The sequence below is a fragment of the Lonchura striata genome, chromosome 3, assembly GCF_050655825.1.
Source record: "Lonchura striata isolate lonStrDom1 chromosome 3, ASM5065582v1, whole genome shotgun sequence".
Lineage (NCBI taxonomy): Eukaryota > Metazoa > Chordata > Aves > Passeriformes > Estrildidae > Lonchura > Lonchura striata.
In genome coordinates this window covers 56,301,619-56,322,335 of record NC_140705.1, presented here as the reverse complement: position 1 = coordinate 56,322,335, position 20,717 = coordinate 56,301,619, and the positions used below count along the sequence as shown (strand labels likewise).

The following is a 20,717-nucleotide window of genomic DNA, read 5'->3' as shown; positions in this document are numbered from 1 at the left end:
CCTCCTAGATCCACAGGCGATATGATATGTTCATGGCCTCTCAGCTTGAGTACTACAAAATAGCATAACCAGGCATCCAAATTACCTCAAAAGCATATTCTGATGCAAGCACAGGAGTGCACCCACCTAGAAATCTGCATCTTTGCTGAGCTCATACCACAGCATCAATTTTCATATCAGCTAGGCTGTAATAGTAATCAAAGCCTTCCTTGATTTGCACCTGTTTTTAAAATTGTACTTTATTTCAAAACTGTAGCCACCCATAGTCAAGCCTGTAGGTAACGAAAGACAAGGGATTGCAGGAGATGTCTTTGATAGATGCTGTCTCTCTGCTCCTTCTCCCAAGAGAATACAGTTTCCATGGATCTCATGATTCTAAGGTTCAAAAAACCCCACTATGAATCTCTGATTTGATTGATGGTGTTCTGCACAAGATATGCTCACATGCACACAAAATGCACCCTGGCCCTGGCTCCCTTTTCCCTTCTCCCCTTTCCTCAAACAGCTGAGTAGAAAAATGACACAACTTGTTTTCCATTCATTTTTGAGAAAGAAACACTTATTTTGGGAAAGAAACACTTAACATTAATTGTTTAAATATTTGACAGATTTTGTGGAATTAAATATAACAAGGTCATATAAAAGCCTTCATGAAGAGGTAGACCAAACTTTGAGAAAAAAACCCTTGGATTTTGGTCTATTGCACTTTGTGACCCTCACTTTATGCTACAGAAGGAAAAGGCCCATGGGAATTAGGTGTGTACAAATGCTGAAGTAGTGCCTTAGAGAAGTAATTAGACTTTACCAGAGTATTAATTTCTATTTCTGGAAAGAAAGACTATAGGTCTTTTGAAACAACTTTCTTTCAGCCCCTGCCATCCTGCAGAGAGCCTGCATCACTCACTGATGCTTTTTGCAACAGCTCCTGGGCTCTTTCCCGTTTAACGCTGCTTTACATATTAATTTATGGCAGCCGTTGCGGGAGCTGCCGTTTGCGGCTCGCCCGTCCCGAAGGAGTTAACCGTGTTTATTACATAATCTGTTTAACATTCGGGATGAATAGGGAACGCAGGCCCCTCCTCTCCCACATTCTGAGTTCCTTCAGCCCGCGCTGCTGCCGGCGGTGTGTGAGCGCGGTGCCCCGCGGTGCCCCGCGGAGCGCTCCCGCATGTCCGCCCGCACCTGCCCTGCTCCGCCCCGCTCATGCCCCCGGCGGCATCGCACCCCCGCGCGTCTGTCCGGCTGGCTGTCTGTCCGTGCGTGCACATGAGGAGAGAGCAGCGAGGGGAGGCGAGACCGTCACGCTGGTAGAAAGTGCCGGCAGCCGGTGCGAAGTGTGAACGAAAACTCGGGCATCTCTCGGGCTGCTGCAAGTGGACAGACCACCTCACATAATGCCATCTTTTGATGAGATTTTGAAGGAGGCTGGGGAATTTGGAAGATTTCAAAAGAGGGTCTTTTTCCTCCTTAGCCAGACAGGCATCACTTTTTCTTCCCTGTTCGCCAGCGTAGTTTTCCTTGGGCGAGCACCAGGCAGCTTCTGGTGCAGGATCCCTGGGGCGGCTGAGCTGAGTGAACGATGTGGCTGGACACTGGAAGAGGAACGAAACTTCACGGTGCTGCCCCTGCACCTGGGGAACGAGTCGGTCACTGGGGAGTGCGAGAGGCTGGATGTCACTTGGGACACCTCTGTCAGCTGCACCAACCCGCTCGCCCGCCTTGGCAATCACAGCACAGGCCACCTGCCACTCGCCCCTTGCCACGATGACTGGGTCTATGAACAGCCCCGCTCATCCATTGTCAGCGAGGTAAGGAAAACACCACCCACTCTCTAATCAGTGGTGCCTATCCTGCTGCGGGATTGCAGCAGTACAATTGGGTTGCCAATGCAAGGGTTGTTACTTTGCTGGTTGGTTTTCCTTTCCAGATTTATTTAATTTTGAGTCACAAACAAATCCAGACAATGAGTATGATCAAGTGCTGGCACCAAGCTTTTAGGGAAAGGTGAGCTGATATGAAAGGTGGCTGTTCAAAGCCAAGTGCCCACACAAAGTTGAATACCCTGCTGAGATATTGCTCTGTCTGTAGAGGAATACCAGATTAAAGCAATTAGTTAAGTCCTTGCAGCTGAGGCTTCGGGTGCTCAGTTTCGGGCAAACAGCTTTGGTAGTGTGAACTCCAAGTGTACTCTATGACCAGGATCAATGTAGATTATCTCTTCTCTGTATTTCCAGTATTGAACATGTAAGTTTGCAGGTAATAAAAAACAACTGCCTATCTGAGATCTGGCAGGAGTCAGCAGAAGTGATTGCGCTTACTAAAGAAAAAAAAAACAAAACAAAAAACCAAACACACGTTTTTGTCCAAAGCTAATATTCAGCTTTTCCCGAATATCGGTGTCGGAGAACAACAGGCTATTATCGCTAGTGGTAAGCACTGGCAAATGCAGTGATTTTTTAATGAGGCTGCAAAAGGCCAGTGAAGATGCTTTCCTAGGAGATCCTTTGTGTAATCTGTAATTGTGCCGTGGGTGTGCTGTGGTCTGGATCCAAAATACAGTCTGCACGCTAGGAGTCTGTATTTTAGAGTCATTCTGATAGCAATTGTCACTCATGCAGTGATGAAAAATCCAAAGTGTGCTTAGAGGGATTGGCTCAGAAATAATCAAGGTGCACTGCAAAATGTGTCAGCACAGTTGAGGGCTCTGCTTCCTCTCTGTCTCGTGAGCCTCCTGCTGTGCTTTTTAATTCGGTGCTTCCAATGGAGCTGTGTGCTCCAAAACAGGGAGAAGGGCACAGCAGGCAAAGCCCTGAGCAAACACTGACAGGAGATGCTTATGCTGTCCTTCCAATTCAGCATCCTTCTCCCATCCAGCTAGGACTGCTGTATCCAATGTCAGGCCTCAGGCTGTTCTGAGCAGCAGCTTTGTTTCCTGAGCACCACATGCAACCTGAGCAGCTTTAGCCAGGTTCTATGCCAGGAGAAGAGAAACCAGAGGACCCCAGTGGCCCTCGAGCAAACGTTCAGATCTGGATTTCGTGTATGATCTGTGAAATAAAGGCTGCTCAGAGGGCTGCAAATGACATGCAGGGAGTTGGTGTCAAACTTTGGTCCCTAATAATGATGTGTCTCTGTCCACGTTGGCAGTGGAAGGCAGGGAGGGAGGACAAATGGTGCCTTGGTACTGCAGCCTGGCTCTGGAACAATCCATAGGACATGGACGTGGTGCATGGTGGGAAGTTTATGCTGCTGCCTCCAAGGTACCTCTGCTGGAGGACTGTGAGGAGTTAGGCCTTAAAAATAAAAATATAGAGATTCCTTTTCTGTCATTGTCCCGTATTTTGACCTCTTCAGCCTTGCTATAGGTGAAGGCACGTGGGCTGTGTCCATAAGATCATGCTCAGAGTCCGTTTATGGCAGCACTTTGTGTATCTAACAGAGCCACTGTGATTTTCCAGTAGCAATGGGCACAGCTATGGGAAAAGGAAACCAGTATTTGTCTTGCAGCAATAAATGGGAGTGAAAGGTTCAATGTTCTCAGGCAAATATCACATTCATCTTCACTTTCTTGCTCTTCTCTGTTGAGGAGAACTTTCATTGCCAGGGAAAGGAGGAGGGATGAAGGGATGATTGGGCAAGCACTCCCACATGTGCTCCCAAAAGTGCATATTGGGAAAACCCTGGAGTAACAGTCTGCAAATCTGGGACTGTCTCTCCCCTGTGCTGGGGCAGCAGGTCCCACCATTGGTGTCACTGTGACTCCTAGAGACACTCTTGCTGGCCAAGTCCATCTCAGATGGAGGCTGCTGGGCTGTGACCTGTGCCACTTGGAACCTCTTCCCAGTTTTGCAACATTTTCTGGATAAATCATATCCCATGAGGCTCAATTTCTTCTTCTAAAAAGGAGGCTTGTGGCATGCATATCCTGACTCAATTGCTCTGAGATCAGCTACTAAAAGGGGCTTGATATCTTATTAATGAGTTATATATCCAGCAAAGACAATTTATTTCCCAGATTTAATTTAGTCTCTTTTTGCCCAGCTGAGTTTCTAACAAAGCATGACTTAATTTAGGTTCTGTTTACTTAGCTCACCAAAGACTTCTTTTCTTACCCATCTACTTGTAAATGCTTCATTTTGTCCATGGGTGCAGAAATGTTCTTTTCAGCTAAAGATTTATGCCATGTCTTGTTGAATCAGCAGTAGAAGTAAACAGGAAGACAAAGTTAAAAGGATGAGTTAGAAAACAGTCTCAGGATGTGTGTTCCAGGAGAAAGAGAGAGGAGTGTAGGGGGGAAAGTCAGAGTACTGAAGGAGTTCTTCCAGGCCTATGGCAAGCACAGGTCCAGTGTGGATTTGCAGTGTGACAGGGGATTCAGAGGGAAAAAGCAGGCATGTAAAGCCTTCTCTTTGGATGAATGTCATGTCACACAGGAGGTCTGGCAGCCAAAGCACAGGCTACTGCAATAAGTCCACCTTATTTAGCACCCTTCAGAAGCTACATGACGTGACAGATTTGTGAGGAGTTGTGAAACAAATGGCACTGTGGTACCTGACTTCACTGCTCATGCTGCTCACTGGCCATTCTCCCATCTCTGATAGCTGTCTTATGCACAAGTGCTCACAGTAGCATCAGCAGAAGGAAACAAAGGAAAAAAGGGGAGCATGGATTGATACAAAGCACACACTTTTTAAGTACTACTTGGGTTGCCTGCTGCATCACCTGCTGCTGCAGGACTCCCAAGTCTCAGTGTTAGGGTACAGTGAGGCTCTGGGAGAATGTACAGGGCTTTCCTCCTTCAGCATTTGAGGAGAAGAGCAAACTGTGTTAAGAAATCATCACAGGAGCAACACATGGCAAAGCCAGTTACCTTGTTCTCATGATGGTCAATGCAGTACTGCTAAAGATTCCCCATAAGATTTTTTGGTGTCCAATGGACTCTGAGAATAGGTCCCTCCTTCTGCAGTGACATGGGCAAGGGTCTATGAGTTCCATTGCTCTAGGTCAGGCTTTTCTGTGAGGACAATCTAGATCTGAGAAAGTTGTCACTGGTGCTGCACACATAAACCTGAACTGTGTTAGAGCTGAGCAAACAAGACCTGGGCTGACATAAAGGTTTCAAGATATGATTTTGAGACACATCTGTGTTGAGGTGGTGGAGCTGTGCAGAGGAACAGTGTAATCAGTTCTGGTTTGACTGTGTCTTGCATATCTCCCTGTGAATCTGTGTCAGCAGCAGGATGGGAATGCAGTGGCTATTCAGAGTTTTCTTGGAGAGGGAAGCTGACAGGGTAAATTATCAAGGTAAATCAATTCCTGACTCATGGCAGCTGGTGCCATCTGAAATGATGCTGGTCCCAGCAGGTGGCTGGCACTGCTCAGGAGGGAGGGCTGGTGAAAGCAGCAGTTCCTCAGAGCGAGGAGGGAAGGATTATGTTTCTGTGCAGCAGATGGAGAAACAACTGGGAGGTTGCAGTGGACTGGGGGGGGTCACAGCCTCATGCTCTGGCCAAGGGGGCTGGAGGGGAGCCCAGATCATGCCCTGATCTCTGTAGCACTTGAAATAGAAAGTGTTTGGCCTGCCAAGTCCTGCTGGGTGTGCCTTGTGAAGGGCCCATGTATCCAGGACATACAGAAGTCAATAAACCTAACTGTGCTGAAGATGGGGTCACTGATCTTTAAGACTGCTGGGCTTTGGCACTATGTACTATTATCCCAAATTTGTGACAGGGTGGCTGGAAATAGTGTGCAAAGGGAAAACCATTTTCTTCGGACATTCTTGTCACTGGTGACTCCTCAAGGCATGGGCATGTGACTGCAGTGAAATGGCCTGGGGTGGTGGAGGAAAGGAAGAGGGAGGTCTGTGTGGTCATCAGCAGCTACAGCACAGATGGACATATTTTAGGCAGCCTTGATTTCAGCCTTTATTGGCAGGAGTTGAGCAGAAGGGACAGATTTCAACATGTCCTGTCTGCAGCAAATCTTCACACTGTAGATGATGCCATTTTGAGACCTAGCAATACTTTGTTGCCAAAGTGTGAGGTCTGAGGTGGACAAATGATCATCTGAACATAGCCTCTTGCTCCTGTGCTGGGAATCAGTCTTCTTACTTCTCTGTTCACCAGCCATCTCAGAAAATAGAAGTCAACATTTACAGAAAAACCTGGAAGGAAAAAAAATAATGTTTCTCTCAGAGTTTTTAGTCCCTCAGAGAAGGAGATAACATGTCAGTCAAATTCAGGGTGGAAAAAGCACAGCTGGTCCTTATGCTATCCTCCTCCAAGGGAATAAACAACTCAATTTACCCTCTGATAATTGTTGCTCTAGTGTGACTGTTGTCATTGGCATGGCAGTATATCCTGTCTTATTTTCACTGTCATGGTGGGATTAATATCAATTAGGAGAGGGAGGGAATTAATTAGAGGAGGGAAAAGGGCACAGAAAGAGCAGAGGAAGCAGTAATGGCTGAATTTCTTATGAAATTCTGACTAAGATTTCTCTGTATGAGAGGGAGTGGAGCAGTTTCTTGAAGGTGTTATGCCAGCGGGGCTGTGTTTCTTCCACTGCCATCAAACTCACAAGTATAAGTTGAGAGTTCAATTTTTTCCTTATTATTTTGAGGACAGCTGCTTCTTTTCCCCTGTTAGGAGATGAAGAGTTTCTCTACCTCCCTCTTGCTTTGTCCCTGAAGAGACAGAGAAAAAGGAGAAGTACAGAACAGGCCTTTTGGGCTAGGACACTCCAAAGGTGATCCCAGTGGCAGAGAGACAAAGTTCATAGGCTTTTGGTCATGCACAGGAGGGGAACTTACAAAGCTTTCAAAACTAACCTGTCCCTCAGGCCCTGAACCCCAGTGCCCTGGCAGCAGGGTAGTGGCTGACTGTGGTATTCACATGTCCTCTGAACAGAGAGAGACTTAGCCTTCTCAGGATTTCTCCTGAGACAAGCTGTGAGAGAAGCAGAGAAAAGAATGATCAAAACAATTCTTACCTCACCTGCTACTACTTGTTGTTGTGCACTTGTGGAATGTGTTATAAAAATTTGTTTACCAAAGAGTGATTTCTTAATTAAACACTAGACAGTGTTTAGATTAACTAACCAATTAAGTCAAAACTATATCAAACTAACTGTAAGAGTTACTGAGTTTCTTAGTAAGTATAAGATAAGATAATATAAAACAATTAATCAGCTGGAAAGGCCAGTGGACAAGAGAAGAGGAGAAGAACTGTCCTGGGTTGTAAGATAAGCTTGTATTCCATTTGCCATCTGTCGAAGGCGAACCGGTTGGACAGGTTTTTTGTTATCTCTCTCAGAGACAATGGTTTGTGTATACACCTTCGACTGATTCAATGAAGGGGGTCCCACCCAGAGGAGAGAAGCAGCTCTCTCCCTTTTCTTCGCGGGACTCCGAGAGAAGCAGCTCTCTCCCTCTTCTTCGCGGGACTCCGAGAGAAGCAGCTCTCTCCCTCTTCTTCGCGGGACTCCGAGAGAAGCAGCTCTCTCCCTCTTCTTCGCGGGACTCCGAGAGAAGCAGCTCTCTCCCTCTTCTTCGCGGGACTCCGAGAGAAGCAGCTCTCTCCCTCTTCTTCGCGGGACTCCGAGAGAAGCAGCTCTCTCCCTCTTCTTCGCGGGACTCCGAGAGAAGCAGCTCTCTCCCTTTTCTTCGCGGGACTCCGAGAGAAGCAGCTCTCTCCCTCTTCTTCGCGGGACTCCGAGAGAAGCAGCTCTCTCCCTCTTCTTCGCGGGACTCCGAGAGAAGCAGCTCTCTCCCTCTTCTTCGCGGGACTCCGAGAGAAGCAGCTCTCTCCCTCTTCTTCGCGGGACTCCGAGAGAAGCAGCTCTCTCCCTCTTCTTCGCGGGACTCCGAGAGAAGCAGCTCTCTCCCTCTTCTTCGCGGGACTCCGAGAGAAGCAGCTCTCTCTCTCTCTCTTCGCGGGATTCCTGGGGAAGCAGCTCTCTCTCGCTCTCTCTTCGGCGGCACTCGCAGCGAAGCAGCCGGCGCGCGGAGGCGACGGCAGCGGAGCTCAGAGGCAACCCCGGCGCAGAGGAAGACCGGCCCCACTGCCACCAGATCTTCAGAGGGAAACTATACCCTTCTAGAGATCACCACTGCAGCTACAATTCACCAGCCACTGCAAGGGAAGCAAATTGTCCCAGTAGAACTGATACTGGCACCCCGCAGGTTCTGGACTTTTTTTTTTCTTTCACTGGTTTTGTTTGTACCGATTGCATTTGCCTTTTTAAATTGTTGTCTAGTTTTCTCCTAGTAAAGAATTGTTACTCCCACTCCCATATCTTTGCCTGAGAGCCTTTTAATTTAAAGATCCTCGTAATTCAGAGGGAGGGGGGTTTGCCGTTCTCCATTGCACAGGAGGCTTTGCCCTCTTTCACAGACTCCTGTCTTGTCGAACCAAGACAGAATTTGGCGCCCAACGTGGGGCCCGAGGGCATTGAGAGGGAAAAAAGATTAACAGTTCTTAAGTAATTTGGTTTTGTTGTGTGTAAAAACATCTTCAACATCACCATGTGGTCTAGTTTACCTTGGTTTGGGTGGCATGTGATCGTAGCTATACTTTTCCCATTTGCAGACCCTTATCTAAAAATGGGTCCTATAACTAAGGCTACGGTGTCTGTTATCAAGTTTGGCTTCTGGGTTAATTGGGTGAGGAATTCATGGATCTTTAATTTCCTCTGGAAGGCAGGTACATGGATTCATAGCTATCACACGTTAACTGTATGTTTTTGGGGTTACTTTAATAACGGTACCTACTGCGAGGAAATAGCACCTGGGCAAACTTTCTCTCAACCTTTTAACCATCTTTTTGGGTCTGCTCCACCAGTTCTCAAAGGGTTAAGATCCTTTATAAGTGCTAATGATACCATACAATGGGTGGTGTTGCTGATAGTCCTGTTATATTTAGCATTCAGAGATAAGGGAAGATTAACCTGGATAACTACCCTCACACCTACACCACAGACTCGAGATGCTGCTGCTCCAGAGCCTGACCCTGCCCCACAGCCCACCTCAGAAATGAACCGCCCAGATTGGGTGAGGGTTCTGGTTAAGGAGATACGAGAGATGCTGAAGGAGTGCATTTCCCCAGCTGGTGAGAAACCGGCCCTTTGCCTTGAGGAGGGACAGTCTAATAGTACAGCTGTGGAACCCACAGATGTTACAACTGTCCAGGTTCCAGCTGAACCACAAAGGCAGTCACGGTCAGCAGCAGTGGCCCCGGTAGAAACAAGGAAGTCTAAGGTGAAAGCAGAGCACCCTGCAGATAGGGACAGGAATGGAAGAACCTCACAACCCACAGGGGAGCCAGAGATTGCTATCATCACCGAGTCCCTGACGTACGAAAGTCTTCGCAATCTGCATAAAGACATTGTGCGACGAGGGCGTGAGGCTTATGCTACCTGGCTACTCCGGGTTTGGGATCTTATGGGTACAGGCGTGCAGCTGGACGGTGGTGAGGCAAGGAACTTGGGACCCTTGACCCAGGACTCAGGTATAAATCAGGTTTTTGTAAGGGAACCAGGGTCCCTTTCTCTCTGGGAGCGGCTCTTAATGAGTGTCAGGGAGAGGTTTATCCACAGAGAGAGAATGCAAGAGCACCATCATAGAATGCGCTGGAAGACCCTCGAAGAAGGGATCCAACAGCTGAGAGAAGTGGCAGTATTGGAGGTACTCTTTGGGAGGGATAGACGACACAATAATGATCCTGACAAGGTCAGGTGTACGGGACAAATGCTGTGGAGTCTGGCAAATCTTGGGCCATCTCAATACGCCACCTTCATTGCAACGATCAATGCTGACACCCACCGGGAGACAATAGGTTCTGTTGCCAACAAACTTAGAAATTATGAGAGTATGATTAATGGCCCAATGCAGGCTCATATCTCAGCTGTGATTAAGGAGTTTAAAGAGGAGATGAGGGAGGAGATAAGGAAGGTTAATACAGCACCCGTGAGAGTCACAGGCCCCAGAATCAGCACCCAACAATCCCCAGCTAGAGAGAGAGGGTACACCCCAAAGGCTAATCTGTGGTTCTTCCTGCGTGACCATGGGGAAGACATGGGGAGGTAGGATGGGAAACCCACTTCTGTCCTGGCAGCACGGGTCCGTCAACTCAAGGAGGGAAACTCTAACCGGGGGAGTTCCACCAAAGTGAAGGTAGCCTCAACCTCCCGTGACCAAGCTTGTGGGTACGATCTGTCAGACCCCCTTGAAGGGACCTCTAGTATGTATGCCCAGGGAAGGAATGATAACCAGTGTTAGAGGGGCCCTGTCTCTAGCCAGGGAGAGGCACGGGAAAACCGGATCTTCTAGACAGTGTGGATCCGATGGCCTGGCACATCAGAGCCACAAAAATATGATGCTTTAGTTGATACTGGTGCACAGTGTACTCTGATACCATCGGGACATGTGGGGGCAGAGCCTGTTTCCATTGCTGGTGTGACAGGGGGATCACAACAATTGACTCTGGTAGAAGCTGAGGTGAGCCTGACTGGGAAGGAGTGGAAGAAACACCCTATAGTGACTGGCCCAGATGCTCCGTGTATCCTAGGCATAGACTTCCTCCGGAACGGATATTACAAAGACCCAAAGGGACTCAGGTGGGCTTTTGGAATAGCCGCTGTAGAGGCAGAAGACATTAAGCAATTGAACACCTTGCCTGGACTGTCAGAAAACCCCTCTGCAGTAGGACTCCTAAGGGTGGAAGAACAACGCGTGCCAATTGCGACCTCGACAGTGCACCGCCGGCAGTATCGGACGGATCGAGATGCCGTGATCCCCATCCACAAAATGATTCGGAAGCTGGAGAGCCAAGGGGTGGTCAGCAAAACCCACTCACCCTTCAACAGCCCCATCTGGCCTGTGCGCAAATCTGACAAAGAATGGAGATTGACTGTGGACTATCGTGGCTTAAATGAAGTGACTCCACCGCTGAGCGCTGCTGTGCCGGACATGCTGGAACTCCAGTACGAGCTGGAGACCAAGGCAGCAAAGTGGTATGCCACCATTGATATTGCTAATGCGTTTTTCTCCATTCCTCTGGCAGCAGAATGCAGGCCTCAGTTTGCTTTCACCTGGAGGGGCGTGCAGTACACCTGGAACCGACTGCCCCAGGGGTGAAAACACAGCCCCACCATCTGCCATGGACTGATCCAGGCTGCACTGAAAAAGGGTGAGGCTCCAGAACACCTGCAATACATTGATGACATCATTGTGTGGGGGAGCACAGCGGCAGAAGTGTTTGAGAAAGGTGAGAAGATCATCCAGATACTACTAGAAGCTGGCTTTGCCATCAAGAAGAGCAAAGTCAAGGGACCTGCCCGAGAGATCCAGTTCCTGGGAGTGAAATGGCAAGATGGACGGCGCCAAATTCCCACTAAGATCATCAACAAGATCACAGCTATGTCCCCACCAACCAGCAAAAAGGAAACACAAGCTTTCCTGGGTGCCATAGGTTTCTGAAGAATGCACATTCCTGAGTATAGCCAGATTGTGAGCCCTCTTTATCTGGTTACCCGAAAGAAGAATGATTTCCACTGGGGCCCTGAGCAGCAACAAGCCTTCACCCAGATCAAGCAGGAGATCGCTCATGCTGTAGCCCTTGGCCCAGTCAGAACGGGACCAGAGGTCAAGAATGTGCTCTACTCTGCAGCCGGGAACCATGGGTTGTCCTGGAGCCTTTGGCAGAAAGTGCCTGGGGAGACTCGAGGCCGACCACTGGGATTCTGGAGCCGAAGTTACAGAGGGTCTGAAGCCAACTACACTCCCACAGAGAAGGAAATCTTGGCTGCCTTTGAAGGAGTTCAAGCCGCCTCGGAGGTAATTGGCACAGAAACACAACTCCTCCTGGCACCCCGACTACCGGTGCTGGGGTGGATGTTTAAAGGAAAGGTTCCTACTACCCACCATGCCACTGACGCAACATGGAGCAAATGGATTGCCCTCATCACTCAACGCGCCCGTATTGGAAACCTGAATCGCCCTGGGATTTTGGAGATAATTACGAACTGGCCAGAAGGTGAAAACTTTGGTCTCACTGATGATGAAGAGCAGGTACAAGTGACAAGGGCTGAAGAGGCTCCACCATACAACCAACTACCAGCAGAAGAGACCTGCTACGCTCTTTTCACTGATAGTTCCTGTCGCATTGTAGGGATGAACCGGAAGTGGAAAGCAGCCGTATGGAGCCCCACACGCCAAGTTGCACAAGCTACCGAAGGAGAAGGTGGATCGAGCCAACTCGCCGAACTCAAGGCCGTTCAGCTGGCTCTGGACATTGCTGAAAGGGAGAAGTGGCCAAAGCTCTACCTTTATACTGATTCATGGATGGTAGCCAATGCTCTGTGGGGCTGGCTGGGAAGGTGGAGGAAGGCCAACTGGCAACGTAGAGGAAAGCCAATCTGGGCTGCTGATATATGGAAAGACATTGCCTCTCGGGTGGAAAAGCTGACGGTGAAAGTCCGTCATGTAGATGCCCATGTCCCCAAAAGTCGGGCTAATGAGGAGCACCGGAACAACGAGCAGGTAGATCAGGCAGCAAAAATAGAGGTGTCAAAGATAGACTTAGATTGGCACCATAAGGGGGAGTTGTTCCTGACTCGATGGGCTCATGATGCCTCAGGTCATCAGGGCAGAGATGCCACCTACAAGTGGGCACGAGACCGAGGGGTGGATCTAACCATGGACAGTGTTTCCCAGGTTATCCATGACTGTGAGACGTGTGCTGCCATCAAACAGGCCAAGAGGGTGAAGCCCCTATAGTATGGTGGGCGGTGGTCCAAGTACAAGTATGGGGAGGCCTGGCAGATTGACTACATCATACTGCCCCAGACACGCCAAGGCAAGCGCTACGTGCTGACCATGGTGGAAGCCACCACTAGATGGCTGGAGACTTTCCCTGTACCTCATGCCACTGCCCGGAACACCATCTTAGGCTTGGAAAAGCAAGTCCTGTGAAGACACGGCACCCCTGAGAGAATTGAGTCTGACAACGGCACCCATTTCAAGAACAGCCTTATCAACACCTGGGCCAGAGAACATAGTATCGAATGGATATATCATATCCCCTATCATGCTCCAGCTGCCGGCAAAGTTGAACGGTGCAACGGACTCCTTAAGACTACCCTGAAGGCACTTGGTGGGGGAACATTTAGAAACTGGGAAATTAACCTGGCAAAAGCAACCTGGATGGTCAACACCCGGGGGTCTGTCAATCGAGCTGGCCCTGCTCAGTCAGAACCCTTACACGCAGTAGATAGAGATAAGGTCCCTGTAGTACATATGAAAGGTATTTTAGGGAAAACTGTTTGGATTAATCCCACCTCAGGCAAAGACCAACCCATTCGTGGGATTGTCTTTGCTCAAGGACCTGGTTACACTTGGTGGGTAATGCAGGAAGATGGGGAGACCCGCTGTGTACCACAGGGAAACTTGGTCTTAAGAGAGAACTGGGTGTAAGATTTCATGGTGTGCAGATGGAAATAGAATAAGGGGTGGATAATGTCCTGGGTTGTAAGATAAGCTTGTATTCCATTTGCCATCTGTCGAAGGCGAACCGGTTGGACAGGTTTTTTGTTATCTCTCTCAGAGACAATGGTTTGTGTATACACCTTCGACTGATTCAATGAAGGGGGTCCCACCCAGAGGAGAGAAGCAGCTCTCTCCCTTTTCTTCGCGGGACTCCGAGAGAAGCAGCTCTCTCCCTCTTCTTCGCGGGACTCCGAGAGAAGCAGCTCTCTCCCTCTTCTTCGCGGGACTCCGAGAGAAGCAGCTCTCTCCCTCTTCTTCGCGGGACTCCGAGAGAAGCAGCTCTCTCCCTCTTCTTCGCGGGACTCCGAGAGAAGCAGCTCTCTCCCTCTTCTTCGCGGGACTCCGAGAGAAGCAGCTCTCTCCCTCTTCTTCGCGGGACTCCGAGAGAAGCAGCTCTCTCCCTTTTCTTCGCGGGACTCCGAGAGAAGCAGCTCTCTCCCTCTTCTTCGCGGGACTCCGAGAGAAGCAGCTCTCTCCCTCTTCTTCGCGGGACTCCGAGAGAAGCAGCTCTCTCCCTCTTCTTCGCGGGACTCCGAGAGAAGCAGCTCTCTCCCTCTTCTTCGCGGGACTCCGAGAGAAGCAGCTCTCTCCCTCTTCTTCGCGGGACTCCGAGAGAAGCAACTCTCTCCCTCTTCTTCGCGGGACTCCGAGAGAAGCAGCTCTCTCTCTCTCTCTTCGCGGGATTCCTGGGGAAGCAGCTCTCTCTCGCTCTCTCTTCGGCGGCACTCGCAGCGAAGCAGCCGGCGCGCGGAGGCGACGGCAGCGGAGCTCAGAGGCAACCCCGGCGCAGAGGAAGACCGGCCCCACTGCCACCAGATCTTCAGAGGGAAACTATACCCTTCTAGAGATCACCACTGCAGCTACAATTCACCAGCCACTGCAAGGGAAGCAAATTGTCCCAGTAGAACTGATACTGGCACCCCGCAGGTTCTGGACTTTTTTTTTTCTTTCACTGGTTTTGTTTGTACCGATTGCATTTGCCTTTTTAAATTGTTGTCTAGTTTTCTCCTAGTAAAGAATTGTTACTCCCACTCCCATATCTTTGCCTGAGAGCCTTTTAATTTAAAGATCCTCGTAATTCAGAGGGAGGGGGGTTTGCCGTTCTCCATTGCACAGGAGGCTTTGCCCTCTTTCACAGACTCCTGTCTTGTCGAACCAAGACAAGAACTTCTTAGGAACAATAAGGAATATGTAGCAACAGTCAGCATCTCCCTGGGTTTCCTTAAACTATGAATATCTCACTGAACCATTTGTCACTGGCAGCAAAAGGGGAAACCAAACTCTTTTTGATCACTTGTATGAATGCCATTTAAAATGTGTGTCTGGGCTCTGGACATGCTGCTGCAATTGGGCTGGGGAATCACTGTAAAATTCTTTATTGACCATAGAGTGTAATCCATTTATTTGTAATTTAATTGTAACAGGCAGTAAAACTCTTCAAAACTCCTCCCTAAGACATTTTGAGAAGCTTGTAATAGCACATTATGATTTAAAACAATGTATTTCTACAGGGTGTGCTGAAGTGAATAAAGGTCTCTCAAGTACCAGGAATGACAAATTTGTGGTTAGTCAGTAGGTCAAACTGGAATGGAAAATGCTGGCCTTTTTCCCAAGCCATGAAGAAATGAGAAGTTGCCACAGTCCCATCTTTCCCAGCCATCAGTCATGTACAAGCTCATCCAGTTGCCACTCCTTCTTACAGCACTAATGAGCTACAGGGAGCCAGTGAAAAGCACCTTCCTTCTCCCAGAGAGATCTCACTTAGGTGGTTTGCTGCTCCTTTATAGATCAGTGAAGCACTCAGTGCTGTTCCTTCCAGTCACACCACTGCTCCTGTAAATCTGAGCATCTCCTTGGTGTCCAAGCCTCAGCCTGTATTTCCAACCAGCAGTGCCTGGCTGCATGGACTGCAAGGCTGGCAGGGAGGACAGAACTGTTTTTCCCATCTGTTAAAGGACACGTAGAGGAATGTCTGGAAGGAGCTGGTTCCTGCTGCCTGTCTGTGTTGGCAGCACTTCATTTCTGCTTGCAATGGCAGCTCACCATCAAGGCTCAGAGAGAAGCAGTGAGGAAGTAGATTGTTTCCCAATTTGGGCAGCTTTTTAGTAGCTCTCTAAATGGAAGGGGTCCGTGTTCAGGTGCACAGTAGTTTGTCCTAAAGTGGATAGAAATCCCGTAGGTGGGGCCAGGACTGAATGCAGAGGTGAGTTGCAGGGCTGTGCTGGGTGCCTGCACTAGTGCAGGCAGGGGCTTGGCTGAGAGCACAGCAAAGCCAGGAAGAAGATGTGCCCTGGGCTGGAGCTGGCCAGCTGAGCTAGGTCACTTGCTTGGTGATCACCTTGAGGAGCCAGCTTGCTAGTTTCTAACAGGGTCTGTTGAGGGTTCAATGGCTACTGGAGTGTAGCCAGTGCTGTATAGAACAACAAATAGGCTTAAGATCAGGGGAAGAAAACCCTAAGGCTTTGCTTTACATTTTCATATCCTTCTCTCCCCACCCTCTGGCACTGCAATAAGTGCTCTAGCATTTTTAGAAGTGTCAACATCACCCATGCATTGGCAGGTGTATGAACGTTCAGAAAGAGAGAGGAGGCACCACACCACTACCTTTTGTGGAGGCTGATAGCAAGGAATGTGGGAGGTATTTGGGAGGGATGTCATACAGGAGGACTAACTGGAGGCAGTCTGAAAGTGTGGGTAAACTGCTGCAGATGATTTTTGTCCAAAGGATGCATATAGGGATAACTTTCATGCACAACCAAACCAGGCCACAGCTGGAGCAGTGAAGTGGGTCTGGCAGGTGGCTCGGATAAAGAAAAGGTTTCTGCAGGGTGTTAAATTCTTTTTAAAGGTTACGTTCCCCTCTAAAGGTTATTTTTGCAAATGAAAAACAATTAAGAGCATGATGACTTCATTGCTAGGTGCTACATCAAGCAAACAGGAGTGCTTATCTATATCAGAATGTATTTAAATACTTTAAAAATGACAAAGTGCAGGGCTAACTTAGAAGAACAGTTAGTGTATTGTCACCAATCTTCAGAAAGAGCCCATAGCTCCTTAGAAATTCCCTGTATGGCACTATTTCCCAGAATACATACAGTATTTGACTATATTGTTAGTGTAGAGATGGTTTCAGCTGCTGCATAAATCATAGGAAACTGGTGTACAGATGAAAGAATCCTTCCCCTTCCTTTATGGTATGCAATTGTTCTCCTACCTTCTTTCATGATAGTTTATTCCTTGCTTGTTTACAGTAAAGAGAGGTAAAATAATTATATAAAAAAAAAAAATACTAGTTTTGAAAAGAGGTCAAGGAGAGTCCTGGCCTCTGGCCTCAGCACAGGCAATTGCATTGCGATTTTTAAAAATCTTCTTTTAAAGGTCATTCTCATAAATCCCCACTGTTTTCCAAAGATACATCTTTTGGTACCATTTGCTAACATTGCTATAGCTTCAAAAAGCAAAATGTTAAGCAGCATTTGAAATCTGAAAGTGATGCTCCATGTTCAGTCTAATTTAGGAAAGCATTTCTGTTGCCCTTGAGTATGACAGCTGAGAGTAGGTTTTATTCCTCTCAGAGGTTTCTGCAGCTCTTGCTGAAGATTTATAGAAGTGGAAGCCAGGTGCTCATAGATTGACTTGGCTGACAGGTGGCCAGTCTGGCTTCCTGGAGTTGACATCAAAACCATGACTTTGTTTAAAGTCAGTGGAGGTGGGATATCTGTCAGGCTGTAGACCTGTGAGGTGCCCCTTGTATGTCCTCTGTAGGCACCTCTGAGATACAGCACGCAAATGAGCTGGGATGTCTCTTGGGCACATGATACAAAATTTTAGGGCCTGGAGAACTGTGAATAGCAAAGAGGCTATTCTCTCTGCTGTCTCTCTAGCCCACCCTGTGCCCACTCTGCTCAAGCAGAGTGCTTGAGCGTTGGTGTTGTCATGTGCTGGTGAGCACAAATGTGGCACACTGTGTGTGCTTCAGCGACCAGCACCTTGTTGAGAATTCCAAAATTTCTTATAGCTCACATCTGAAAGCAAAAGGGTTTCTCTAGGTAAATGCTGGCACCTGCTGTTGTCTGAGGCTTCCTTTGGTCCTGAATTCTCATTGTTGCAAAGATTACCCCAGGTATGGGTTGAAACCTCCCAAATCCCATATGGTCTGCAGTGGTTACGTTTCTTTATTCTCCATTAACAACTAAAGTTATTTCTCATGCCATGCTGCCTATAGAATTACTTCAGTTTTAGTTTAATTCTAGTTTTAGTTCCTAGTCCCTTCCTTCCTCTCAACCACTTTCCCCTTCCCTTTTGCTTCCACTCATTCCACCCCCATCCCTGCTAGTAGCGCTAGGGAGTTACAGATGCTGCAGTATAAGGAATAGAAAAGTCTGGGAAAGCTACACCAAGAAAATACATATTCAGTGTGTCTGCAATTGACCTGAGATCTGTTTTCAGTTTCCTCAGAATCTACGTTTTTGCTTTTATCTAGAAGGCACTAAGAAGAATAACTAAACTAATGGATTTCTATAAGATGCTGTTTTCACGGGCAATAGCTGTGGACCCTTATTCTGCAGCAGACAAAGTCAGGACTTTGCCTTGGCACCGTATTTAACAGTGGTGTTTGCAGAACACTGCAAACTGCTTTCCAAATCTGAACAATTAATGTATGAAAGGCAGCATCTTCTTGGCAAGGAGGAGTTCTCTGTGCTCATGACCACTTTAAGAGTGCTTGCTATGGGCCCACTGGTGCTCTGGTGATTGAGCAAGAAAATAATTGGTGCTATTGGTTATTGAGCAAGCAAATTTGAGCTTTCCCTTCCCCTTCCTTTCCCCCTTCCCACATGGACCTATGCAGTTCTGTAATATTTTATGCTGAGGGTAACAAATAACCCACCTGGATGTTTATGCTTCTTCCTTTTTCCCACAGTATGATCTTGTGTGTGGCAATGCCTGGATGCTGGATCTCTCACAGGCCATCCTCAATCTGGGGTTCCTGGCTGGAGCATTCATTCTGGGCTATGCTGCTGACAGGTACAGTATGAACTCATGCTTTGGTTTGTTGGGAGGTGAAACCACTCTCAGTATCACCTGCAATAGGCATGTGTCAACATTTTGCAGGTTTAATTCTCTTGGGATAAATATTCCCAACCTGGGTTAACAAAACTCAGCCAATGTAATCTTTGCTTTGATTTGAGCTGGAAACTATATGCGATTGTACTTACTAGTTGTGTTTAGAGCTTAAAATGCTATGAAATGAGCTTTTCTTATGGTTTCCAAAGTTTTCTGTGCACATCTGGACCCAGAAAGGGCAGAAGGACACAGAAACAAAAAGGAAGCATTCAGAGGAGCTTTCTGACTGATGTTTTCTGAACGATATTTAATAGGCACCATTGATGATTTCCACTTTCTTTTCCTTTTTCAACAGATATGGCAGAATCCTCATCTACCTGCTCTCCTGCCTTGGGGTTGGAATATGTGGTATCATAGTGGCATTTTCACCAAATTTTACTGTATTTTTGATATTCCGGTTTCTCCAAGGAGTGTTTGGCAAGGGAACCTGGATGACATGCTACGTGATTGGTGAGAGCTGTTACCTTCTTTTTTTCTTGGTTAGGGAAAGTAGTGAGGGTTTTTTGAAAGACAAAGACTCTGGCTGCATCTGCTTGTCGCAATAGCTTTTACTTGAAAGCAAAGCACTGGCCCTGGAGTCAGCAGACAAAGAGTAACCCAAATCCATCCTGGTTAATGCATTTGTCTTCCAATGATTACGAGGTGAGGGAATGGGTTATTCATATATAAAGGCTTTGTTGTTACACAGAAGATCACCAGGATGATAAAAAAATCTACAGAGCAAGCACAAATAAACCGGATACACAAACAGGGACATGGTTTATTTTGGCAGTCTGAATGTCTTACACAGATGCTCAGAGGAGTTAGCTGCTTCTCCTCACTGGAAGACAGCTTGGCTGGCTGCTTTCATTCTTTAGCTGTGAGACTTTGCTTAGTGTCAGGCTGGACACCAGAGTTCACATTAAGATTATTATTTTCCTGAAATGCGAAAAGAAAGGGAAGCTTTGTTATAAATAGCATCAAAGCAGCAGGGATACAGAATCTTTGGTAGATTATAATTTATCAGTCTATAGGAATGAAGTTCCTTGCACAGCAAGCTTCCTTTTGATGAGGAAAGGATATTGTTGTGGTGTCTTGAATGACTGCCAGGTTCAGTAAGACAGCCATAAAGAATGAAAACCCAAACATTGAGCAAGGCATCCTGCAAGAGATGGGATGTCAGATTTAGTTAAAAATAAAACCAGTCATGTGGTGATCTACTATTATAAACCAAAACATAGTGATAACATCATTATGTAGGGCAAAAGTTTGTATCATTGCTCTTGTCTATGAGGCCTGTGACAAGTGTTTAAAGTTTCTGTGGAATTTAGATGAATGGGAGCAGAATTGCAAGCAGATATGAACACTTAGAGTGAGACCTTGGAGCACTGTGCTGATGTACATGCAAACATACCAGTCTAGCCCTTTTAGTAGCTAAAGCCCAAAATAACCTTGTTTTTCTGGGCTAAGTTACACCACTGAGCAGCTCCTGTCCAAGATCCAGAGAAAGGACCAGAAGCTGCTTTTCCTCTTACTTCCATGCACATGACAATTTTAAACTGAGATCTTGAAACTTCGGCAAGTGCTCTAACCAACAATATGTTTTATGACAGACCCAGGGCTTCCTTAGAATGGTCAAGCTTTAACAGAAGGGAATATTTTTCAGTGCTCAGATCAGGCTGCCTGACTTTAGGGAAAGATTCAGAGACCCTGAGAATCTCAGGTACACTGTATTACTGCAGACCTAAGCAAGGTGCCTAACTCTTGGATAGAGTGATTCCTTCCAAATCCCTCCAGGGATTGCCTCTTATCTCCTGGGATCACCCAGAGTATTTGCCAACCTAATATCTTTTAAGAAACATACATATACAGATCACAGGAGGGTGGTCACTATTAATACGTTCCCAAAGCTCTTTATCTGTGCTTCAGGCTGCCCCAATAACTTCCCTTTGCTTTTACTCACAATTGGAGGCAGTGCTAATTAGATAACTTTAGGCAATGGAGTTGCCCCTAGCTATGGAGACATGATGGATAGTCAATAAAAATGGTCATACTGTCATATCTCTCTGCA

General features: G+C 47.4%; 1 protein-coding gene across 1 annotated transcript in view; it reads left to right on the top strand.

Moving 5' to 3' along the window:
• Positions 1–1,084: 1,084 nt before the first annotated feature.
• The window catches only part of SLC22A3 (solute carrier family 22 member 3), a 32,264-nt gene continuing 12,631 nt past the window's right edge, over positions 1,085–20,717 (top strand). Inside the window, exons 1-3 of the mRNA XM_021540547.4 lie at positions 1,085–1,808; positions 18,465–18,568; positions 18,963–19,117. Coding sequence (XP_021396222.1) covers positions 1,395–1,808; positions 18,465–18,568; positions 18,963–19,117 — 673 coding nt within the window. The 5' untranslated portion in view covers positions 1,085–1,394. The remainder of the gene's footprint in view (positions 1,809–18,464; positions 18,569–18,962; positions 19,118–20,717) is intronic.